This window comes from Crinia signifera, chromosome 3, assembly GCF_055691185.1.
Source record: "Crinia signifera chromosome 3, ASM5569118v1, whole genome shotgun sequence".
Taxonomy (NCBI): Eukaryota; Metazoa; Chordata; class Amphibia; order Anura; family Myobatrachidae; genus Crinia; species Crinia signifera.
Window position 1 is genome coordinate 58,795,919 of NC_139219.1, and position 27,280 is coordinate 58,823,198.

Genomic DNA, 27,280 nt, shown 5'->3' on the forward strand with positions numbered 1-27,280 from the left:
GATTGTTCCAACACTCTAAATATGCAAATACTGTAATGCATAACGTGAACTGAGGGAATTGAAAACTCAATGTTTGGGTTCCATTGCAAGTTACCTCTAGGTAAGCACCTCTAGGTTCCAACAAAGCATCAGTTGAAGTTCTCCATATATAATCTTTTCTTGGGTCACTGTAGTACTTGTGAATATATTGATAAATGTAAATTTAAAATGAACACTGCGTTCCTGTTTGCCTTCTTACAGTTCGGCTATGGCATGTGAGGATACGACCTTACATCCAGCGGGGCTAGCTAGGCAGAGCTCCTGCACAGCAGTGATGTCACTGGACTTTGAGCCAAAGCAGGAATACGTGTTTGTTGAAAATCTGCAAGATCGATACAAGTGTGCGAGCTGCCATCTGGTTCTTCACAATCCTCACCAAACAGGATGTGGTCACCGGTTCTGTGAGAAATGTGTTTTATGCCTGAAGTGAGTGATTCCAGGACTAGTATCAATCTCTCTTTTACGTTATATGTGTCTTTACAGGTAGCACTTTTACACATTTGATAACTTCTGCTTCTTGGAAGAGTTTTGCGGTATAAACTAACTTTGCCCAGAATTTCTACACCCATTCACTCATCAGACAAGCCAAACAAGAGATTACACCTTTTTTCAATGGCAGGATCTATATCTCAGAACAGCGGCCATTAGCCCTGACATAGTCACTGCAGCGTTGAAAATGTCCCAGTTACTGTACCATACTCATTAATTATTTTGGTAATGAGTCCCCAGTGTTATGATACATGTCACACTGAGGGGTAAATGTATGAAGCTTGGAGATGGATTACAGGACTGATGGGCATAATCAAATATATTTATTTTATTAATAGTTTCTTATAGAGCGCACACAAATTCCGCAGCGCTTTACAGAGAATATTTGAACATTCACATCTGTCCCTGCCCAGTGAGCTTACAATCTATATTCCCTACCACATGTACATGCGCAAACACAGACATTCTAGGGTTACTTTTTTGTTAGGAGCCAATTAACCTACCAGTATATTTTTGGATGTGGGAGGAAACCGGAGTACCCTAAGGAAACTCATGCAAGTACGTTGGCGTGGAGTTGATTTTATATAGTGTGGCAAACCAAACAGCGGCACTCACGGGAAGTTTTTTCAGCGTGTATTATAGAAAACCAATTCCAACGTTTCGGGGCTTGAAATGCCCCTTTGTCAAGGTGTGGGTAACACACACCTTGACAAAAGGGCATTTCAAGCCCCAAAACGTTGGAATTGGTTTTCTATAATACACGCTGAAAAAAACTTCCCGTGAGTGCCGCTGTTTGGTTTGTTCGAATCTACTTTCTGTCTCCAGAAGGCACCTGGGTTATTTGTACCCTGACAGAAGAGTGCCGGGCCGCTTCTAAATATATATATATATATATATATATATATATATATATATATACGAGTAGTGTGGTCCCCGGCACTCCTGATGCCCCCACTGGAGGGGTTTCCTGCCTCGTTGCCTTCCCGGAGAGGGGAATGCCTCCTATTAGATATGTTCGGAATAACGGGCGGCACTCGGAGACTGTGTAACACGTGAAGCAGTGAAGCTTTAATGGATCTACGTTTCGGAGCGTCGTGATCCTGACGAAGGAGCCACGAGCTCCGAAACGTAGATCCATTAAAGCTTCACTGCTTCACGTGTTACACAGTCTCCGAGTGCCGCCCGTTATTCCGAACATATATATATATATATATATATATATATATATGAAATGAGAAGGAGCGCACAATGAGTAAATCTTGAAACAATTTACTTAAAAAGCGTAATATCTCACATACATAGTAAAAAGAAACAATCAGCATGAAGATCACCGTGCGGGCACAGCACTCTGCACTCTGGATGCGGGAGAGCGACTCGGGCAGATGGTAACCAGACGGACAGCGGCGTCAGCGTATTCCACCGGGAGAGCTAAGACGGGACAGCGTACTCAATCCTGTACGTCAAAAGACCCCGCCCCAACGCGTTTCGTCATAGGAGACTTCGACGAAGTCTCCTATGACGAAACGCGTTGGGGCGGGGTCTTCTGACGTACAGGATTGAGTACGCTGTCCCGTCTTAGCTCTCCCGGTGGAATACGCTGACGCCGCTGTCCGTCTGGTTACCATCTGCCCGAGTCGCTCTCCCGCATCCAGAGTGCAGTGTGCTGTGCCCGCACGGTGATCTTCATGCTGATTGTTTCTTTTTACTATGTATGTGAGATATTACGCTTTTTAAGTAAATTGTTTCAAGATTTACTCATTGTGCGCTCCTTCTCATTTCTTCTTACATGCACCTTACCCTGAGGCTGAGACAAGCCTTTATCGAAGTGAGCAGCACCATACATCTGATGACGGATATCTCTCTCCTAAATTCGTAGTAGCTGACTTTGCGCAGATTGAACCTGTATGTATATATATATATATATATATATATATATATATATTCCCAATATTCCAACACGCGCTATGCTCAGATATTCTGCTGGTCTCTTCAGAAGGAAAAGGAAGCTCTCTGGAGGGCATATTTTATTTCTATTCTTCTGGAAGATATTTTATCACAATCCGGTCACTATTTTCTGATCAACCTGAGAGGCCATCAGAATTTCCTTTTTCAATGGACACTTAGGATCAAGGAGATTATCTCTTAAAACCATCGTTATCATATACTTTAATAGGAGTTACGCAGTTAAGCAGTAGAATTCACCTATAGAAGATTGATACAAAGTATTCCCCTGATGAAGTCTCTGTGAGACGAAACGCGTTGGGCTGTTATCTACTTGTTGTTTTATACTCTTATCCACTGAAGAATAATAAATGAATATTGGAAGAATTCCCTTCTTGCTTCTTTGGATCTGAAAATTGGATATTATATCAGGACTATCTTACATTTGTGTGAAAGGCGCCACTCCACTATTGTGTAATATATATATATATATATATATATATATACACAGACCAATAATCCAATCGCGCTAGATACAGAAAGAATTAGACTATTGGCAGCCTTACCACAGTGTCCCTAGAGGGTTAGGGGACAAATACAACAATCTAAACACACAATTGTGGTATGGCGCCTAAATTGTGTTAGTTTAAAGTCCATAAATGGTGTTTATCCAAATTGACAATCAATGAAACTGCTGTTTTTCTCCAGATATTGTTTTATTGTTTCTTAGAAGTTCACAGGAAACAGGTAAAAAACTCCCGACGCGTTTCGTCTAGCAAGACTTCATCAGGGGAATACAATATACATCTAAAAATACATAAGTAGGGATTAGGCATGAACCGCATATCTATTGAGGTGGAACGCAAGCCTGAAGATAACTTCCAGCCGGCTTCTAAGAGACGGTCACGTAGCGACCTAAAATGGCCACCGTTTGGACCGCATATCCGGCTAAGTGAAACGCAAGCCGGAAGTAAGCGGCCGCTAGCATAGCGGTTTAACGCTACACTGTGCTCCTCTCGGATCTAAGATCAGAGAGTGAGGTACACAATCAACTCAGGGGAGTAGGTTCCCCGCCATCCCCTTTACATATGGAGCTTTTCTTTTTATACTAATACAGTTTCCTCCAGGGATTTTGGATATTATTTATTTACACCCGTCCCACGTAGGGAATTATGGGTAAACCTGATGGATTATGGGTAATGGTAGATTTAACACTTAATAGGGATATGCAGAGAATATAATATAGTGGGGGACCATTTAGATATGACAATTTTAACAATAGGAAGGATGCATATAAAGTAATGAATAAATACCACTCTAAATGGCTACTAATTAACCATTAACACTGCCAACCAATCAATTTGCAGAGGAAGTGAGGTCACCATCTAATCACTATATATACCCCTCCAGATCTCTCACTCATTCAGCTGCCTTCCCCAGTTGAAGTAGGACACACCAGAGAGAGGTAAGGGATAATGCTACTCCAGGATTTCTATACCTGTAGGACTAAAAGCTGTATACTTGTTCTTATGGAAAAAGACCCAAATATTCCTTCTTCTTTGTTCATATATGCATGAGTTAATTATATTTGTATTTAATTTAAAACAATAATTTTTAATATGATGATATTATAATTGTAGACGATAATCCCAGCCCAAGTGCAAAGGAGAATTCACCACACCTTCTCTTGGGTATGTGTCATTACAGTTATGTATAAATTACAACCGTGTAAAAAAGTACAATTATATTTACATGTGAATACCTCATTATAGGATTCTGTTGGATATTATACCACTGGGGAAGACAATTAGTCTTCAATTATTTTTAATGGTAGGATATTTATCAATTTATATCGTTTTAATTTTATGTATTTTTAAATTATGAGTACATCTTATCTAGTTCTAATTTGTATATGTATATATTTGTAGGTCTCATGCACTTAGGTGACCAAAGCACTTTAAAAAAAATCTTTTTTCTACGTGTTAATTAATAAACACACACTCAGAACGGTATGTATTATTATTATTGTGTTTTGACACACGATGGACTGTATAATAATAATAGTTTAAATAAAAAAAAAAAAAAAACACCCCCACAGTGCACTAACATATGGAAACACCCTTTAAACACCACGAAGGTACACTTACCTTAACTACAATAGAAATATATGTATATATATATATATATATAATTTTTCACACTTTTATTATATAAATTATTATATAAATTTTTTTGATCTTTTTCATCATCACCACCACTCGTTTTCCTTTTTTCCATTTCTTCTTGGTAATAGCTTTTCTTTTGTAATAATCTTTTACCTGATAAGTGAAACCGCTGTATACAATATATGCAAAAAAGTTAAAAAAAAAAAAAAAAAAACAACAGTTTTTTAATGGTTTTTACATTGTATTAAAACTCAGTACTTATGTATTTTTAGATGTATATTGTATTCCCCTGATGAAGTCTTGCTAGACGAAACGCGTCGGGAGTTTTTTACCTGTTTCCTGTGAACTTCTAAGAAACAATAAAACAATATCTGGAGAAAAACAGCAGTTTCATTGATTGTCAATTTGGATAAACACCATTTATGGACTTTAAACTAACACAATTTAGGCGCCATACCACAATTGTGTGTTTAGATTGTTGTATTTGTCCCCTAACCCTCTAGGGACACTGTGGTAAGGCTGCCAATAGTCTAATTCTTTCTGTATCTAGCGCGATTGGATTATTGGTCTGTGTGTATTGTAACTAGGAGGGTTAATCCTACACGCTGCTTTACTATGCCCTTATTTAAGGATAGAACTAATCGTTCCCAAAAATATAAAATTATATTTGATGAAGAAATGGAACTAACTGAACGGGATGGTGATGATGATTTGGATTACTACAATCTCCTGAATTCCATGGAAAAATCCATGACGAAAGAGTTAAAATGTTGGTACGACATGGTGACCTTGGAGAAGTATTTGGAGGTAGGAAGAGTCCCTAGGGGCCTTCGCCTTAATAAAACACCGACTTTTATCTCCCAAAACGAAGAATTCATCTCCAATTGGAATAAAGCCCTTGAGGACTGCGGTAACAATTTGGTCAACTTAATAGTCAAGGAAAGAAAGAAAGAACTGACAATATTGGAAGGTCAAATTACGACATTGGAGAAGTCCCTAACTAAATTCGATAAAAGCGAAGAATTCCATAGAGATGTCAAAGACCTACAAAGTAAATTGGACACATTGGAGGATGAGATCATCATACGTAAACAAAAAAAATTCTTGAGAGATAAGAATGATTACGTAAGTGGAAGGATACATGACTGGACATCAAATATACCACAGAGATTTGATAAAAGGGAGCAAAGATATGAACAACGAAGAGAGAGACCACCTAGAAGGATGGACAATGACGTATTTGTAAGATCTCAACTACCGGTCTACAGAAATAACCAGGATGATCACTATCATTCAAGACCCAGAAATCGCAGACAGTCTCCACAAATGAGAAGAAGAAGAAAATCATCTAATGGATATTACTCCTCTCCCAATAGGGATTATCAACCCAGACGTCAAAGATTTTACAGGTCACCGACTCCAGATAGAAATCGCCCCTCCACATCTTTTTTAGGGGAGTCAAAAAAAGTAAGCTTCAGGAATATAGAAAGGAGGGACCACCTTCATACAAGACTAGATTCTCCTCAAGGAATGAAACGATATATAAGAACAGAGGATGTAGAGGAGGAAAATATCGTAAACTCACCAAAAAAGAAAAGAACAAATCATGCCCCTATGGATTCAACAGAACTAACTACATTAACCTATCCAAGAAGGACCTTTCTAAATCAGAAGCAAACCTACTGAACAGGGGTTTAAAGTTTGCCCCTGATCAGCACCTGGACAAATTCAACTTATTCGTTGATTTAAACAGATATATTAGAAGTTTAACATTAAAAAGACACTTTTTGAAGAACCCCCCAAAAAATTCCGAACAAGATCCCACAAGAAAAAAACCTCTAGTGGCTCCCCCCTCCAAGTATTATCCAATAGAATCGAGAGGTAGCCACATAGACATTTTCTTTGAGTCGGTGAAGGACGACTTCAGAAAAATCAAACCTAGTAAACAAAATGTCAGTAACCTGGATCCACAAGAGAAGCAAGCACTCAAACAATTGAAAAACAACGATGACATCATTATAAAGATGGCCGACAAGGGAGGAGCAGTGGTCATACAGGACAAAACCAAATACATTAACGAAGCCCAAAAACTAATTGGAGATGAGACAACATATGTTAAATTAGAGGGAGACCCCACGTCCAACTATAATAACCAGTTACTAAATTTACTGAAAAATGCCAACTTGAATAAAGCAATCCTTAAAGAAGAATTTTTATACATCTACATAGCGAATCCGAAAATCCCAGTGTTTTACCATCTCCCTAAAGTCCACAAAAATAGGGAAGAACCACCGGGACGACCCATTGTGGCGGGAGTCAATTCTCTTTCTTCCAATTTGTCCCATTACCTTGATCTGAAACTACAGAAATATGTCAAGAATCAACGCTCCCACTTGAAGGATTCCACCCAACTCCTAAGGGAGATGAAAGAATTACAGTGGCGGGACACATTCAGATGGTTGACGATTGACGTACAAGCCCTATATACCTGCATCCCACATAAAAATGGCCTAAGAGCAATCAATGATGTTCTAAAGAAAGATGACCAAATAACAGAGGTGGAAAGTGGATTCATTTTGGAGGGAATAGAATTTATACTTGACCATAATTATTTTGAATTTGAAGGTCACTATTACCTGCAGCGCTGTGGAACCGCTATGGGGACTAAAGTAGCCCCCTCCTACGCTAATATATATATGAACAGTTGGGAGGAAGAGTCCCTCTATTTAGATAGTGGATTCAAATATCCTGAAATCGTCTATTACAAACGGTATATTGACGACCTCATTCTAATCTGGAATGGGGATAAGACCAGCGCAGATCGATTCGTGGAAGGGATCCAGAACAATGAGTTTAATCTCAAATTCACTTATAAACAGAATGAGATCGAAATTGATTACTTGGATCTGGTATTAACAGCAAATAATGAGGACAATATCATCACGAGAACATTTTTTAAACCGACAGATGCCAACAGCTACATCCCAGTGGATAGCTGCCACCTTAACCAATGGAAGAAGTCAGTACCTTATTCTCAATTTCTACGTTTAAGAAAGAATTGTAGCACTATAGACTCTTATTGGGAACAATCCTATTCATTACTAACCAAATTTTTAGAAAAAGGATATGACAAGACACTAATAGAAAAGGACAGACTTAGGGCATCAACCCAGGAAAGAGAATTTTTATTGGCTGATAAAGTGAAAACTTCATCAACTGTCTTCTCAGAGCATAAACCATTCATAACAACATACAATCAGGAACATGTAAAAATAAGAAAATGCTTAGATGCACATTGGCATCTTCTACTTAAGGACCCTATTTTGGGGCCGCATCTACCAGGGAAACCACCAGTGATCTTTAAAAGGGCCAACAATTTGAAAAATATGTTGGCACCTAGCAAACTTAAACCCCAACCAGGACCCACGATACCACCTAAACAGCAGTTCCTGGGTAAACGTACTGGAATCTACCCTTGTAATAGGTGCATATGCTGCAAGCACATTGACAGAGGACTGTACAATTGGGTCAAATCCAACTTCAAGAACCTTCCAAGCTGTACCGATATAGTAACCTGCGAATCCACGCATATAGTGTATTTACTGAGATGCAGCTGTAACCTAGTGTATGTGGGAAAAACCAAGAGGAACCTCAAATTGAGAATTCAGGAGCATATGCGGAACATTAAAAATAAAGTACATAACCATAGTGTTCCCCGCCATTTTCAAAAAGTACATAACTCCGATATTAAAGACCTTACGTTTATCGCCTTAGAACATGTAAAACAAGACTCCAGAGGAGGGGATAGAGATTTAAGGCTTATTAGGAGGGAATCATTTTGGATCTATTCGCTAAACTCTTTGATTCCGAATGGTCTGAATGAGACAATAGAAATGACGGCCTTCCTTTAAAATTCAGATTATAATATAAATAGCCTATTGAAAAACCTTTATTAGATCCACTGTGTAGTTTTCAAAAATTAGCCAATATACTATAATGTGCTAAACTAAGATCAAAGGACTTTATGGATTCTGTATTGATTTAGACTCAATCACTACTATTTTATTACTTGATGCTGTACTCCATATATATATATGTATATTATGTGCAAAGTGATATAACATGATTAATTTGTAAAGTACTACAGGTATGAATGAGAGTAATTATTATCTCTTAATATTTCCTATCATCCTAAATTTAACATGTTGAAGCCTTTTTCCAGCTATACATCATTGATACAGCCATTTACAGCTTTTTAAGAATGGGTAGAACGCACCACAGTACCTATGAAACACTAATTTTTCCGCTGTCCAATAGGGATTAGGCATGAACCGCATATCTATTGAGGTGGAACGCAAGCCTGAAGATAACTTCCAGCCGGCTTCTAAGAGACGGTCACGTAGCGACCTAAAATGGCCACCGTTTGGACCGCATATCCGGCTAAGTGAAACGCAAGCCGGAAGTAAGCGGCCGCTAGCATAGCGGTTTAACGCTACACTGTGCTCCTCTCGGATCTAAGATCAGAGAGTGAGGTACACAATCAACTCAGGGGAGTAGGTTCCCCGCCATCCCCTTTACATATGGAGCTTTTCTTTTTATACTAATACAGTTTCCTCCAGGGATTTTGGATATTATTTATTTACACCCGTCCCACGTAGGGAATTATGGGTAAACCTGATGGATTATGGGTAATGGTAGATTTAACACTTAATAGGGATATGCAGAGAATATAATATAGTGGGGGACCATTTAGATATGACAATTTTAACAATAGGAAGGATGCATATAAAGTAATGAATAAATACCACTCTAAATGGCTACTAATTAACCATTAACACTGCCAACCAATCAATTTGCAGAGGAAGTGAGGTCACCATCTAATCACTATATATACCCCTCCAGATCTCTCACTCATTCAGCTGCCTTCCCCAGTTGAAGTAGGACACACCAGAGAGAGGTAAGGGATAATGCTACTCCAGGATTTCTATACCTGTAGGACTAAAAGCTGTATACTTGTTCTTATGGAAAAAGACCCAAATATTCCTTCTTCTTTGTTCATATATGCATGAGTTAATTATATTTGTATTTAATTTAAAACAATAATTTTTAATATGATGATATTATAATTGTAGACGATAATCCCAGCCCAAGTGCAAAGGAGAATTCACCACACCTTCTCTTGGGTATGTGTCATTACAGTTATGTATAAATTACAACCGTGTAAAAAAGTACAATTATATTTACATGTGAATACCTCATTATAGGATTCTGTTGGATATTATACCACTGGGGAAGACAATTAGTCTTCAATTATTTTTAATGGTAGGATATTTATCAATTTATATCGTTTTAATTTTATGTATTTTTAAATTATGAGTACATCTTATCTAGTTCTAATTTGTATATGTATATATTTGTAGGTCTCATGCACTTAGGTGACCAAAGCACTTTAAAAAAAATCTTTTTTCTACGTGTTAATTAATAAACACACACTCAGAACGGTATGTATTATTATTATTGTGTTTTGACACACGATGGACTGTATAATAATAATAGTTTAAATAAAAAAAAAAAAAAAACACCCCCACAGTGCACTAACATATGGAAACACCCTTTAAACACCACGAAGGTACACTTACCTTAACTACAATAGAAATATATGTATATATATATATATATAATTTTTCACACTTTTATTATATAAATTATTATATAAATTTTTTTGATCTTTTTCATCATCACCACCACTCGTTTTCCTTTTTTCCATTTCTTCTTGGTAATAGCTTTTCTTTTGTAATAATCTTTTACCTGATAAGTGAAACCGCTGTATACAATATATGCAAAAAAGTTAAAAAAAAAAAAAAAAACAACAGTTTTTTAATGGTTTTTACATTGTATTAAAACTCAGTACTTATGTATTTTTAGATGTATATTGTATTCCCCTGATGAAGTCTTGCTAGACGAAACGCGTCGGGAGTTTTTTACCTGTTTCCTGTGAACTTCTAAGAAACAATAAAACAATATCTGGAGAAAAACAGCAGTTTCATTGATTGTCAATTTGGATAAACACCATTTATGGACTTTAAACTAACACAATTTAGGCGCCATACCACAATTGTGTGTTTATATATATATATATATATATATATATATATATATTAAAAATGACATACAATGACAAATAATGATGATGAATAAAATCAAGTGTACCCACAAATTGGTTACGTTCCGGAGAGTCCGTTCCTATGTATACCCCTGAGAGATGGGAGGACGACGAGTAAATTACGGATAAGCTTTTTGGGGATGCAGTTAAAGTTCCGGCGGTCGGGATCCCGGCATTCAGAATCCCGACCGCCGAAATCCCGACACTTTCTCCCTCCGTGTCCACGACACCCCTGGAGGGAGAATAAATTAGCGTGCCGAGCGTAGCGAGGCACTGGGCCCGCTGCGTGGCGAGCACAGCGAGCCCGCAAGGGGAGGCGATCCACGTCCCCCCCTTGTCGGGATTTCATACTGAATCCGCTTTTTGGAACACCGAAGAAATATCAAGAACGGTTTAATGACCCACAGTTTATATTGGCATTTCCTCGAATACCATCAGTGACCCAAGTTTAAGTCTAATTGGTCGGAACATGTTACAGCCACTCAGAAGGAGGGGGGGGGGGGGGTGGGACAGGTTCAGGAGACTCTGTAGACAGGAGGTCTTCTGGATGCAATTGATAAATTCTATCTATCCAGAAGGCCTAAATGAAACGGTTGAACTGAACATGGCTATCTGTTAGCTTCTAGAATTATTATATATCATGCTTTTTCTTTGTATATTACTCTCCCTCTGTATCATAATGAGCTCTTCTATTATGACAATCTTTTGAAGGTATAAATCTATACATATTACCTATCAATTAATATAGGGCGCTAAAGTACTATAAAAAAAATTTTTTATCTGGTATGCCTTCCCTTAAAGGAAAGAAAATAATCTAATTTTAGTCTGTTATCTTAATTACTATTAAATTGCAAAACCGATGTAATGAATTCATTATTTGCCTCTCTCTTATTTTATGGTTTGGTAGAATTGCAGTAGGCTCATCTCATACAGTAGTATGACAACACGGGATTTTTTTTTTTTTTTACATATTATAGATATACCATCACCATTAGACAACTACAATTCCCTAGAAACTCAGGAAACATGTTTTTGTGATTTCCGCCATTTAATTCTGATTTTCAAAGGAACTACATTTCCCAAGAACATATCCATGTGACTTCTGCCCCTAGGACTCAGAATATGGGGCGAGATATCTATATACAATTTATGATGTTCCCCATACCTATACTTAAAGTCTATATAATGGTAATTCCCCTTAGAACTTAACCCATATTTGCCTACCTGACCCTCTCCACGAGGGAGAAAGTGTCTGCTCCTGGACTTCCCTGGTAATGTATGATTGCCATCACCTGTGGTGAAACACCTTTCTTATCATTTAACCAGCTCACCACAGGTGATGGCAATCATACATTACCAGGGAAGTCCAGGAACAGAGCATTTTCTCTCTCATTGAGAGGGTCAGGTAGGCAAGTATGACTTAACCAAGAACTCCCTGCATTATCCTGATGATCTGGCCATGCGATTGAGCAATTAGACAAGTCTGACAGCTCCCCCGTCTCCACTTCTGGGATCGCTGCCCATCACGTGACCAGTAACTGGTGACGCTGGGAGAGCCCATCTGCTGATGATGACACCAGGGGCACCAATGGGGTGAAGTCGTTGCCATGTCTCTGCCTTGTCCTGTTACATAAGGCTAGGGTAAGCAAACAAGATAGTCAATTCAGCATTAGGACTTTCTTTATGATCATTTTTAAGACTTTATGATGAAGTCTTAAAGAAGGTGTTTGGGTCTTCTATAGAGCAAAACGTGACCATCGTGCCATCATGAAGAACCTGAACACTGAATTGACTTTGACCTTCTGCTTCCTGAAATATCTGGATAGGGTGACAATAAAATTCTCTTTTTAAGAAAATTTTAAAGGCATGATTGCAACCCAGCATGGTGTAGTGCCCGGTGCCCTTTGTTGAGCGTTTTCATGGGCAGGATCGCAGTCCAGCAATTCATTGAATATTTTTATGAATACGAAAATGCCTTGTGGAGAAACTTCGTCTTCAGGGATACCGCAAATTCTCAAATTATTATTAACACTTCACACATCCAGGTGTTGTTCAATTCATGAGCTTGGTTATCAAAATGTTCCTGCATGGTGGTTAAGAGATCTGCATAGTCATTTTTTGTATCCTCTAGATCAGATACCCAAGTTTCCATATGTAAAGTTCAAATAGGAAAGCAAGGGTTAGCATTTCCTCATTATCTTGAATTCTCTGTTCAAGATCCTGAATATCATGTTTATTCAGCCTTGAGCTGCGAGAGAATCTACCAAATTCCCCATTCATCACGAGTGTTGGATGAAAGATAGAAGAGGCACCATGTATGGCAGCCAATGCGTCACTAATTAGCAGTTAAGAATAGTATCGGATATGTAGATCGGAGAAAAAGACACCAGACACTAACAGGCTCACTGCAGGGTGGAGTATTGAGGCTAGATGTGTGAGGACACATCTATAGTGTGAACTACTGTACAGTAGCTTTTACTTTAGCAGAATGCGGTTTTCTTGTTCTGAAAGGCTTACTGCTTCCAGAATAATGTACAGCACTGCATTGTAACTATGTTAATGACAGTGTGGAAATTTGAATGTGACTAATATTCTTTATAAAATTCTTCTATGCAGTGAATTGTATGAGATACCACACTGCCCCATAGACAAGGAAACCATTAAACCACAGGAGGTAAGTGAAACAAGTACCTTTATTCAAAAGCAAATCAACATTTTGCTGTAATAAAATAAAATTACATCTTTTGAAAGTAGCTTCTGTATATTTCATTTATTGTAGATCTAAAGAAGTACAGTATACAGTGTAGAGATTTTATCTGTCATTAAACAGCTTCAATTCTTCATTATGGCTAAACCTTTCCTTTTTTTATATATATAAACAAATTGGTTTAAAGAACAATTTGGGCAAAGGCAAGTGGTTGAAACACCCATACTTGTTATTGCAAGGAAACCAGAAAAACAAAACCTGAAAATTAAGCCCACAGGGAAATTGCATTATGAGCGTGTTTTTTTTTCATGTGCAATTTTCCTATGGCGTTCTTTCATGTGTGTTCTTTTCTGAATATCGTTTGTGATCTATGTCATTTTTTTTCTGTGTGGGTTTTCCTCTTGGAACCTCAGTTCAAAGATTTTTGTTTCAGGGCGGAAATAAAAGTTCTGTTTTACAGCTACATCTACAAACCTAAGTATAATTGAATGATGTTTGTGTGTGTGTGTGTGTGTGTGTGTGTGTGTGTGTGTGTGTATGAATGTTCCACGATAACTCTCGAATGCTTTAACTTATTGTCTGCACACTACCTTATCATCTTAAGGGACGATCTAAGTTCGGTTTAATCGGACGAGCCCTTAAGGGTGCTGTCATAAAGGTCCTTGCTATTTCTGTAGTTTTCATGCATTGTGATATGTTGTTGGAAAGCGTATGACTTTCTGAATACAACATAATAAACAGACTCTCTTAGGTGGACCCTTAAAGGCCTATAAGGGTCCATTTAATGAAAAATGTTTTCACTTTACAAAACTTTTGACAAACTGAAATGAAAAAGCAGCAGAGTGGTCTGTGAATCGAACACTGTAGATATCATTGTGAAATCCATGTGAGATCGGTCCCCAGTCAGTTATCTTTTGTCTAGATTATTTGCTTATTCATTTAGGGTTTTCGGGATCTTCTGTATCTGATGTAGCAGGTTCTGCCCTGCTGTGGTTGGGAAGGGAAGGTGGATAGTTGGAGACCTGCTGTGCCTGCTGCAGCAGCTTCTGCTCTGCTGTGGTTGGAAAGGGTAGGTGGATAGTTGGAGACCTGCTGAGCCTGCTACAGCAGCTTCTGCTCTGCTGTGGTTGGAAAGGGTAGGTGGATAGTTGGAGACCTGTTCTGGCTGCTGCAGCAGCTTCTGCCCTGCTGCGGTTGGGAAGGGAAGGTGTATAGTTTGAGACTTGCTGTACTTGCTACAGCAGCTTCTGCTCTACTGTGGTTGTGTAGGGTAGGTGGATAGTTGGAGACCTGCTCTGGCTGCTTCAGCAACTTCTGCCCTGCAGGGATTGGGAATGGAAGGTGAATACTGTGTTTCCCCGATAATAAGACACTGTCTTTTTTTTTTTTCAAGCAAAAACACCACAGGGCTTATTTTCGGGGTAGGGCTTATTTTGGACTAGTTTCCAAAACCAAGGGTAAGGCTTATTTTCGGGGTAGGGCTTATTATCGGGGAAACACAGTAGTTGGAGACCTGTTCTGGCTGCTGCAGCAGCTCCTTGCCTGCTGTGGTTTGGAATGGTAGGTGGATTAGAGATGGGCAAAACGGATCTTTTCGCGGACCCGGGTCGACCTGGGTCGTTCAGTGAAAAGATCTAGATCCTTTGGGCGGCTCTGCGGCTCAGTTTGTGTAAAAAACACAGTTATTTATGGTTTGAGTTAGTGTACCATACCTCCCAACATGACCCTTTCCAGGAGGGACACAATGCTCTGTTTCTGGACTTCCCTCTTAATGTTTGATTGTTATTACCTGTGTGGAAACACCTTTCTTATCCATTTACCTGTTTAGAACAGGTAATAGCAATCATTCGTTAAGAGGGAAGTCCAGAAACAGAGCAAAGTCGTAGGTCAGAGATGGGGAACCTTTGGCCCTCCAGCTGTTGTTGGACTACACATCCCAGCATGCCCTGCTACAATTTGCTATTTGGCCATGATAACACTGTTGCAGGGAATGCTGGGATGTGTAGTCCAACAACAGCTGGGGCCAAAGGTTCTCTAACCCTGACCTAGGTGGTGCACTTAACATAGATAGTCGTTTGGTCGACTGATCTAGGTCGACATTAGGTCAACAACACTAGATCGACATGCTGAAAGGTCGACGTGGAACAAGATCGACATGGTTATAGGTCAACATGAGGAAGGTCGACAGGTCATAAGGTCGACATGGGGATTTTCACTGTTTTTTGAGCCGACATGTGCCGACAGGCGGTATTTCATGCCCTACCTTCCACTAGGGCATGGAGTGAGATTATAATAGTGTGGCGAGCGAAGTGAGACACTGTGCCCAAAGCATTGCGAGCGATGCGAGGGTCCGATTCTCACTTCCAACTGTGTCCATGTCAACTGTGTTGACATTCGGGTCAAAAAACAGCGAAAACCCCATGTCGACCTTATGACCTTCCTCATGTCATCCTAACGTCCATGTCTACCTTTTCCCATGTCAACCTTTTCCCATGTCGACCTTTCTGCATGTCGACCTAGTGACTGTCTGACCAACGCTTGTCTGACGAACAATCCAGTTCCCAGGACCTGGGTAGAAGTCCCGTGTAAAGGGACACGGCGTGTCCCATTTACACTGCCGCTGACAGGGGTCTGACCCGCTGAAGACCCGGGGTTTTGCAGCGGTGTAAAAGGGGTATTAATTTGCTCGCTGCCAAGGGAGACTAAATTTGCTCATTGCCGAGCCCCCCCTCCCCCCCCCCAAATGAAAGTTAAAAGAAGGCCCCCTCCCCCTCCAAATTAAAGTTAAATGTACTACACAGCCCAGCAAACACAGATCTAGTAAAAAAAAAAAAACACATGTGCACTGCCTAATTTATGTCTGTGTGTCTGTGTGTTCATACTTCTACTACACACCTTTCTGTGATACTACTGGTGAACTCAGGTGAAGCAATCTTGAAATGCCTGCCAGTGCCAATGCCTCTGCTCTGCTTAGTCTGCTCTGCTGTTGATGTGTAGTCACCAGACCTCCCTCAGGGCTTCCAGATTCAGAAGAATCTAGATCTGCACGTGACACAGCAGCAGCAGCAGCAGCAGCACAAGCAGCCAATTAGAAGAAAATATCTCAGCTGCCAAAGGGGGCAGTGCTGAGCTCAAGCAATGCAATGTGCATTGTATTGTATGTACTGCTAAGCGAAACCGATCCGGATCACCATTTTGGGATCGGCGGCTCGTTCGTTCTTTTGATGGATCCGTTCAAAAGAACCGGATCGTTCGCGAACGACACATCTCTAAGGTGGATAGTTGGAGACCTGCTCTGGCTGCTGCAGCAGCTTCTGCCCTGCTGTGGTTTGGAAGGGTAGGTGGATAGTTGGAGACCTGCTCTGGCTGCTGCAGCAGCTTCTGTCCTGCTGTGGTTGGGAAGGGTAGGTGGATCAAACATTGCAAACTTTCACCCATCTGTCGGACCGGCCTTAAGACGGATTTGTTATATATTGATCTATTTGCTTTACTAGATCTATTTTTTTTTTACCGGACAAGTTTAAAAATGATCATTGGAATTGCTTGTTGCATTTGGTTTCCCCAAAATTTTTGGGTGGGAAATTTGTCAAAACTTGAAGAGAGATGATGTGGAGAGAGCTAATGTATAAATTGGCTTCTAACTGTCATTTTACAGGCTGTGTTTGTGGTCAGAGCTGATTGGTTAGTACTTTGAAACATTGGTACTCAATGGTGCGGTGTAAAAGCACCAAAACCTATAACCTGGGTCCAGCAATCGGCATTCAGACCCAGGTTAAAAGAAGAGTTAATTCTAGGTCAGAACTGAGTTGCTGTGCAGTATGAATGGGCGGCCCTGGTCCTATTCAGACTATGGAGGAGGAGGCAGTGCTTGGAAACATTGTCAGCTGCAAGCGGCAGGTGTTGCAGACTTCCTGGACATAATACCACAATCATAGCCATTTTTGCTACATAATACAGTTAAACATAACATCTGATGAATGTATCCAAGCTACATATTGTACTACTGTTGAAGAGTAAAAATATTTATGACCTTTCCAGATATTTAAAGACAATTGCTGTAAACGGGAAGTCCTAAATTTACTGGTGTATTGCAGAAATGCTCCTGACTGTGATGTGAAGGTAACACTGGGAAGGTTCCAGGTAAGTGGTTTTATCACCTGAGAATACCAAATTACCAATTAAACCCCAACAGTTTCACATATTAACCATGATGGTTGTACGGTATTAATGACAACTTTACCCGAAGCAAGGCATTTATTGTTGAGAGAACAATAAATGCCTTGCCTGGGCTCTGTAAATCTGGCTAGCCTTATTTGGGGAAGCTAATGGGGAAGAGACCGTGCCGGCTCTATCAATAGGCAGCTGCCTATGGGCTGCAGAATCTGGGGGATCCCCTACAGTTTAGCTATCACAAAATTAAGGATGACTCAGAGAGAAGTATCCTTGTTGAACTTGTAAGATGCCACTTCCATACGTTCACCTGAGGTTCCGGAAAGTCGGTATTGGTGTGTGGGTGGTAGTGTGATCAGTAAGCTAAGGTTTTGCCTAGGGTGCATAAAAACCTTGTGCCAGGCCTCGGAAGGGGCCTTGACAACTGTGATATTACAGAGAACTGTCCAGTGCACTTTTGAGGCCCTTTCTGCTCAACAGGCATGTTCCCTACCAGTCTCAACATGGTTGGTGGTACTATCCTTTAAAAGTAATCATATTTTGAGTGTTCTCCTAACATTGTACAAAAACTGTGTTTTAATAAGTAAATACGTGCAACCACACTCAAGAAAAGACAGCTTAAACTCTTCACACAACTTTATCTAGATTAGATCTGAAACTGATTAAAAAAACAAGTTCACTCTTTCTGACAAAATCCTTCTTAGATGGACAAAACCATGTGCACTGCAGGAGGGCAGATGTAAAATGTGCAGAAAGAATTAGATTTGGGTGAGTCATTTTGTTTCTGTGCAGGGTAAATACTGGCTGCTTTATTTCTACACTGCAATATAGATCTCACTTTGAAGTAAAACCCCACCCAAATCTAACTCTCTCTGCACAAGTTACACCTACCCCACCTGCAGTGCATGTATAGGTCTACAAATGCACACAGAACACTTCTAGGGGATGTATCTAAATGGCTGTGGATTATTAGAAAGACAGTGTCTAGATCAGGCATGTCCAACGTTGGCCCACCAGATGTTGAGAAACTACACATCCCAGCATGCTTTGCCACAGTTTTGCTATTAGAGAATGCTAAAACTATTGCAAAGCATGCTGGGATGTGTAGTTTCACAACATCTGGAGGGCCAAAGTTGGACATGCCTGGTCTAAATAGACAGGCAATAGGTTGACAGGGTCAAATGGTTGACATGGGAAGGTCGACAGGTTGAAATGTCAAAAGGTCGACATGGAAAAACATTTGACCTATTACACATCAACCTTTTGACTGTCGACCTATTGCATGTCGACATTTTGGGGTTGACCTATTGACTGTCTATCCAGACTCTGCTTTATTTACAGAAATGGAAGTTCTATTGAAGATGGGATGTTGCCACCAATCAGAATGTACTTATTCTTTATTTAGCCCATAGTAGAAAAAATATAGACTCTGATTGGTTGCCCATAGCAACATCCCATCTTCTATAGAACTCCCATCTGAGTAAATAAACCCCTGTAGATCTGTGAACCAGAACCAATTCAGACCGTGTTATTTAATTACAGGATCATCTTGTCCAATGTTTGTATGAAACAATCACATGCAGCAACACAGGATGCCACAATAAGGTGTTCAGAAAAGATTTGGAGTATCACTTAAAGACGCAGTGTGAGCTGAGGGCGGAAACCTGCATCTACTGCAGCAAAAGCATGGCACTGATCGATCTGCAGGTAATACTAGAAAACGATATAGCTGTGGGGCATGTGGCACAAAAAGGATGGTTAAAGGAGGACACCTTTTACTGTAGTTTGAGGCATCCACAAGCTTCAGAAAGGGAAAACAAAGGGGGTTATTCTGATTCACTGCTTCTGGCAAATTCCTTCTTAGATGGACAAAACCAGGTGCAGTGCAGGGGGGCAGATGTTACTTGTGCAGAGAGAATTACATTTCGGTGAGTTATTTTGTTTCTGTGCAGGGAAAATACTGACTGCTTTATTTTTACACTGCAATATAGATCTCACTTTGAAGTAAAACCCCACCCAAATCTAATTCGCTCTGCACATTTTACATCTGCCTCCCCCTTTGCAGTGCATATTCCATCTAAGAAGGAATTTGCCAGAAGCAGTGAATCAGGATAACCCCCCTTGTTTTCCCTTTCTGAAGCTTGTAGATGCCTCAAACTACAGTAAAATGTGTCCTCCTATAACCATCCTTTTTGTGCCACATGGCAAGAAACAGTGTGGCGCAAATTAGCTGCCCTGTCACAGGAAGTAATTCTCCATCTTTTGTACCTATGTCTAAATTTAGCATCTGCTGGACCATAACTACAGGATAGTCAAAGTCCTATATAATGTACTGGCTGTTTAGGATTAGTATATTTGAGTATAACAATATAGATGAAGCACATGGCTGCTTGGCAGGAAGCTTTATGCGCCATTGCTTGTATTGGTCCTCTAATTGCCGCATCTTCCAAGGTAGCGTCCGAGTTGCAAGCCGCGGCTGCATGCAGTGCCAGTATCAGTGTCCAGGGTTTTCGTGCATTGGTGCAACTAAGAAGCCTGTTTTGTACAAAACTGTGTGCCCAGATGCATAGCGCAGCTTAGTTGTATAGTACGTGGTGATTTGAGGATAGGTAAGTGGCTGGTCTGATGAGTCGGCCATTTAAAACAGGTCAAATAAAATACATATATTTTAGTAATAATATTCTTTGGACCAGAGGGCTTTCATTTTGAGCATTATGCGTAATCTACTAAATTACTTATTTCTTTCCTTGCCACACCCCCAATATTGAGTTGCCAATTAAACTGTTTATCAGAGCTAAGGGGGAAATACTCTGTGAGCAAATCAGCCTCTGCGACATTATTAAGCTGCCCATACATGCTGCGATCCTGGCATGCGTTCTGGGCTTAAATAGCATCCATCACATCGCATTGCATACCTTGTGCATGCAATGCGATGTGATGAGAAGCAAGTACAAAAAACAGCACATACTTTTTGTTCTGTGCGATGAGGTGCCGCAGGAGCGCGCACCTCAAAGCACACATCGTACCGCCGGGATCGCAGCGTGTATGGGCGACATTACAAGTAGCGAGTTAGACTTCATTTATTTTTTTTGTGCACAGAAACTATGAGACTGAGATTAGAGGCCTCATGCTTGGTGCTACAGCTAGTGAGGGACACTTGTGACAAGCTGCTGTGCACTGTGTAGAGGATGGGGGGGGGGGGTCATGGCCACCATTAAGGGGGTACTGTTAGCACAGATGTCTCGGCCCCTCTGACAGACACTGAAGCCCACTGCTCCCTGAGCGCTTCTAGAGGAGCGCAGACTTTTCTTACCCCTCATTGTCTGCTTAATAAGTGACTATAGGTGAGAAAATTCACACACTGGGGAAACTTTAGATACCAGTGACGTGCGGTGAGGTTAGTGGCTGGTGAGGCACCCGGCCAAAACCACACATCGTAATGCCCATTACACATGACAACACACACACCGTAATGCCCATTACATATGACAACACACACACCGTAATGCCCATTACACATGACAACACACACACCGTAATGCCCATTATACATGACAACACACACACCGTAATGCTCTTTACATATGACGCCACACACCGTATTGCCCATTACATATGACGCCACATACCATAATGCCCATTACACATGACGTCACACACATAATGCCAATTACACATTGTGTCACACCCAGTTATGCCACTGACAACCATTTTATGTCCAAAACACCAAAAATGCCCCTTACAAGTTACACCCCACAATAAGACTCCTATGTTCAACCCCCACCCAACACTGTTTTTTAACCTGCTTAACGTTTACCCCACTAGCCCCCACTAGCACTGCTCCTCCACATCCAGGCTCATTTAACCCCCTCCAATTCCCCCTACCAAACTTCAGTCACTCCTTTCTTTGACCCCCAAGGCATTGTTAATCTGGGCTCCTTCCAGGGGCCTAACGACTACTCTGTGGGCCCCATAGCAAAATCTTGATAGGGGCCCCCTGCCCCAATGTCAATAAAGTGCCCATTAGGGGGGGAAATGACGAGAGTGGGAGGGGAGAGGACATGAGTAGGGCAGTAGAGAATGAAAAGGGGGGTAGAGGATGATAGTGGGGGGTAGAGGGCGAGAGAGTGTGTGGGGGGGTAAAGAATGAAAGGGGGGTAGAGGATGAGAGTGTGGGGGCAGTGTAGAGGGCAAGTGAGTGTGGGGGGGTAGAGGACGAGAGAGTGGGGGGGGTAGAGGGCAAGAGGGAGGAAGAGGATGAGAGGGGGTGTAGAGGATGAGAGGGGGGGTGGAGGATGAGAGTGGTCGGGTCTAGAGGATGAGAGTGGGGGGTAGAGGACGAGAGATAGTGTGGGGGGGTGTACAGGACGCCACGGGAACAGAGGAGGAGAGGTGAGGGGAGATGGCAAAGCAGGGTTTGAAGGTTCATGACAGACACTTTGTGGCTCCTAATACCCTCTTCTCCCTGAGTGTACCTCTGGTAGTGGCAGGGAATCTGGAGCCTTCTCATCCATTCTCCTGCTCAGCGTCTTGTGCCTGCTGCTCAATCTGCCTCCATGTCTTCATCTTGGAGCCGTGTGTCCAGCTTGCCGGCGAGGTGCCTCCTGCCCAATCACCGCGCTGGATCTCCCTAATCACGGCGATGTTTTCCGCGCCGGGTCTTCCAACTAGGCAGCGCAGTGTCATGGTCCCGCAGGCATGCCACACCGGGGTACCTCACTCACTTGTGAGGAGTCTCAGGCTTCCGGTGCTGCAGGCGGCAGGGGGGGGTTCATCGGCGGTAGTCGGCAGGGATTAGCGGTGAGTGGCTGTGACTCTCTGGACACACTCACAGCCACCACCACATGTCACTGGCAGGAGGAGTCCTCCCTCAGCTGCCCTCACTATCAGTCCCGACTCCCGCTGCAGTAAAAAACCTAAATGACAGCAGCATGGGTTTAGGAACGGGGATTAAGTGTGCTGCTGTCAGTGATCGTGGGGGGGGGGGTCCGACGGGAGCTGGAGTTCTGTCACTGGACAGTTGGATGTACTGTCAGTCCTGCCGGTGCCCAATCGCATTGGTTTCAGTGACAGGGACGTGCTGATATAGTGGCTGAAAGCACGTCCCTGTCACTGCGGCACCTGTAACGGTGCCGCTTCCAATAGGTTTTTCATGGGCTTTTACAGCCATCTTCTTGTCCTCGCCCCCTGCACGCCCTCTGCTCCCAGCATTTTGTAATAGACAGCTGGAGGCATCGATTTCGGTGCCTCCGAAATCACTTGAAACATTATGTGGCATTGAAAATGTTTAGATTAATATAAAGAAGATACTTATGAGACAGAATATGGGTCATAAGAATCTTCTTTGTATCGTTTTAATCATTAATGACAGGGGAGGCACTGCCTCCCCTGCCTCCCCTGACTGCACGTCCCTGTTAGATACTATCTATTATCCTCTAGAAGGGACAAAATAAAGAAGTAGATTATGATTGGTTTCCCATAGCAACATCACATGTGAAATATAACTCACAGCTTAGTAAATTTTTCCCCACTGTGTATTGTATTACTGGGACATTTGATTCATAAGTTCAGTATGATTATTGAATTTTGCACCTTTCTTTCAGATACATGTAATAAAGTACTGCCCTTCATATCCAGTCCTATGTCCCAACAGCTGTAATAACACATGTCCAAGAGATGAGGTAAAGTACACTCTGTACACTCTGCAGTATCAGGGCTGAGTGGCTGCTTGCTATGTATGCATGATGTTTGCCCTGTGGGTACTATGTATGCATGCGTGTTACCCTACAGCCATTCCCATGGTGACAACTATGGCTCAGGACTGCTCAGAAAGCCACTTTTGTGAGGTTCAGGGGCCCACAGCAGATCCTGTGGGTTAGGGAGCTGTGGGACTGGGCAGAGAGATGAGTTCTGTGGGAGTTGTTCCACCATGTAGCTGGTGCGCGAAGCATTCCTATTCTGAGGTAAGCAAAGCTCCGGACTTGTACCCCTGTAAGTAGGATACATCCTGGGCACATCCCTCCCAGGTTACAGGAGCTACGCGGACACAGAGCCCCAAGGCTGCCCTAGGTTGGTGTTCTTACTTTTCCAGACGGAATCCTTGCAACTCCTGGGGTCCAGACTGCAGCTTTGGGAGATCTTGCATTCATTCAGATATGGTTGGAGGTACAGCTCATGGTGCAAAGTACTGATGTCTGGTACATTCCACAGGCAACAGATACACACTGCACATGTGCAGTACACTTCTGCTACATCAGATGCAGATCCACAACAGACTGTTAGTGATTGACAGTGTGATGACATTTGGGGGCTGGGGCAGCAACATCCTCCTCTTGCCACAGTGAAGGAGTGTTTCCACTGCTGCAGGGGAGGGCGGAGGCTAGGATCTCCGTCATGGGTCACTCAGCCAGCCAATTGTGTCGCAGGGGATCTGATACTGTGTCTTACAATGCAGCTCGGATCACTAATGCAAGCAGGACACGGTATGTCCCTGCTGCATTACCATATTACAACTACCACTGCAGCTTCCATCCACATCTGAATGATGCCCTGTGTGCAGAAATAGGTAACCTCAGGGTGCTCTGTGATCAGGTGATCACACAGCCGGATAATGCTGCTGCTCCATTAATGTTGCAGCTTCCACCCACTTGGTTACCCTTTCTGGAGCTAGGTCGCCCTAAGCAAGTGCCTAGTTTGCTTAGGTCCATTCAATTCATTAAGGTCTGCTACATCTGCGTCTATCATGGGTGCAGAATTGTGCAGTGCAAAATAGTCCAGGGAGTTGTCGGATGTATCTCCTTTCAGTGCTCAGGCTTCCTTCCTGCAGTGACATCATTTTAACGGTGTGTTCAGAAATATGGATCCACACGGGAGCTTGCAAAGACTCTGGGCCAGATGTACTAAGCTTCAAAAAGTGATAAAGTGGAGATAAACTTCCAGCCAATCAGCTGCCAACTGCCATTCTACAGCCTGTGTTTAAAAAATGACAGGAGGTGATTGGCTGAAACTTAATCACTCTTCACTTTATCACTGTTTGAAGGCCCCCCAACCCCCCCCCCCCCCCCCCCCGCAAGGGCAGCAGAGGTATAACATGTCATGTTGCCATGGAAGCATTACTGAATGCAGATATGGAATATGGAATAACAGAATGAATGGGGACAATGCAGTTTAATGAGTGGGCCGGTGTCTGTCTTATCTTGTGGGGGGTTGGCCCACATGTCCGCGAACAAAACCGACCTTACTGGTACATCAGCCAAGTGAGACTCTTTCATGTGACCTATCGCCAAAATGCCCCATTCTCTTGGTCTACACGCTTTAAATTTGCCTGTCACATGGGAGTTTTTATGTGGAAATGACTTCAGTGAAACCACAGAATCTGTTCCTGAGATCAGACATTTGGCGTCACTAGCAATCTTTAACCCTCAATCAAGTGGCTGATACAATCTCTGTGCTTCCTTAGAGAAACTGATAACCGTATTACAATTCTATGTTCATACAACATACATGTTAGGCAGCACTTCACAGAGAATTTCTAATCATTTGAGTACCTCCCCAGTCCAGCTTACATTCTACATTGGAGTGGACCACCGCATTGCGAGGCAGTAATAGTAACCACTGTGCCAGAGGCTTAACTCTGGGAGGCAGTGGAGTTATCTGCCGTCGGGCTCCTGCTCCCATAGGGGGCACCTCTCCTCACCTGCAAGTTTAAATCAGTTAATTGAAAGCCATTGATATCGCTTCTGTGGCTGACTTCCCCTCCTAGCAGGAACATAGATGTCACACTCTCTTTATTTTAAACATAATAGGCCAGATGCACTAAGCTTCAAAAGTGATAAAATGGAGAGTGATAAACAGCCAGCCAATAAGCTCCTAACTGACATTTTTCAAACACAGTCTGTGACATGTCAGGCAGGAGCTGATTGGCTGGCTGTTTATCACTCTCCATTTTATCACTTTTGAAGCTTAGTGCATCTGGCCCATTATACATAACATGCATGCATACATATATTAATATAAATTGGTGTGTTTGTACGAAGGGGGGCGCAGTCACAAATATTTATCTGGCCTCCAGGCAGCTGGGATGAACTTACGCCACTGCATTGTGCAATAAAACTGGAAATCATCCTTCTTAATTATACCCCCTTTACACCATAACGCCGTGTTTTTGGACCCAGCTTCAAACCGGGTGCGACCTGGTGTTCGGTACCTTTTACACCGGCAGCTGCCCCTCCTGTATGCCCCCCCCAGGTGCTTGGAGATTACATCATTTCCTAGCGCCGAGACCACCAATCGCTGCGCCGGGCCCGGGCAAGCCCAGCACCAAGGTAAGTTTATATTTTAATTATATATCGGCTAAAGTAGCCGTCACAACCGGTTGTGTTAATGTAATCACTATTTAGTTACATAATATCAAAATAACATATAAAAAACGCTATTATACATTTATAAAAGAATTTACATAAAAATCATTCTTTAGTACCAATGTGAAAGAGTTGAATAACTTCGGATTGTGATATGTTTGTCCTTATTTTACATCCGATGGAAAAGTATCAATGTCTATTTCTAGAAGGTGCTAAATAAAAAGGAGATTCTGATTGGTTGCCTATAGCAACATCGCATCTGAAATAGAAATCCCATTTTAGTAAATTTCCCCCCGTTATGTGCACAAAATCCACGTGGCTTCAATAAAGTGTCCTGTGCACGCAGCATGTTTGGAGATTTTAGATGACGTTGAATAATGGTATGAATGTACTGTGCGCGTTACCTGTCTCAACTCAGGGAGGCAGAGGGATCGGCGGTGCCTCCTTTAAAGCATTTCCTCCTCCATGCAGGGAGATTATAAAGGCTGCTTTGCCACTGTGTTCTTACCAGCTGTGCGATAATAATCAATGCAGCTCTAATGTAATAATGCCATCACGGCTGCTGGTACCAATTCTAGGTATTTGGACAAATAAAGGGTCCTCTCCTCTGACATGTTTCACTCCGGGTGAGGAACTTTATCAAAGAGTGATTAATTACATTGTAAGGTCAGCCATAGGGATCACGTGCCATTTCCTTACCAGTAATAGAAGCAAATCATTGTGGAATGTGCTTGTTAACACAAATAACAGGATGTCTCTTTGCTTAACCTTTTTCCCCCATTGTTTTACATACTGTATGTAACAAGGTTATGCAGTCAGTGAGCGTATAAGATCTACTGCATGCATGTCCAGTGTCTGCTACTGTATGGCCCTTATTCTGGTTCACTCGAAAAGGCAAATTCCTTCTCAAATGGTCAAAACCATGTGCACTGCAGGTGGGGCAGACGTAACATGTGCAGAGAGAATTAGATTTGGGTGGGTTATTTTGTTTCTGTGCAGGGAAAATACAGACTGCTTTATTTTTACACTGCAATATAGATCTCACTTTGAAGTAAAACCCACCCAAATCTAATTGTCTCTGCACGTTACATCTGCCCCCCCCCCCCCCTGCATTTCACATGGTTTTGTCCATTGAGAAGGAATTTAAACCAGAATAAGGGCCTATGTCTTTAATAGATATACAGGTTGAGAATCCCATATCCACACATATTTTTTTTTTTTTGGGGGGGGGGGGGGGAGGTTCCCT

The 27,280-nt window shown here is 41.9% G+C and overlaps 1 protein-coding gene across 1 annotated transcript in view; it reads left to right on the plus strand.

Annotated features, from left to right (window-relative positions):
* TRAF5 (TNF receptor associated factor 5) overlaps positions 1-27,280 on the plus strand; it is a 61,573-nt gene that overhangs the window by 14,810 nt on the left and 19,483 nt on the right. The window contains exons 2-6 of the mRNA XM_083175860.1: positions 241-465; positions 13,414-13,471; positions 17,543-17,644; positions 19,217-19,381; positions 23,278-23,355. Of these exons, the coding sequence (XP_083031986.1) occupies positions 248-465; positions 13,414-13,471; positions 17,543-17,644; positions 19,217-19,381; positions 23,278-23,355 (621 nt within the window). The 5' untranslated portion in view covers positions 241-247. The remainder of the gene's footprint in view (positions 1-240; positions 466-13,413; positions 13,472-17,542; positions 17,645-19,216; positions 19,382-23,277; positions 23,356-27,280) is intronic.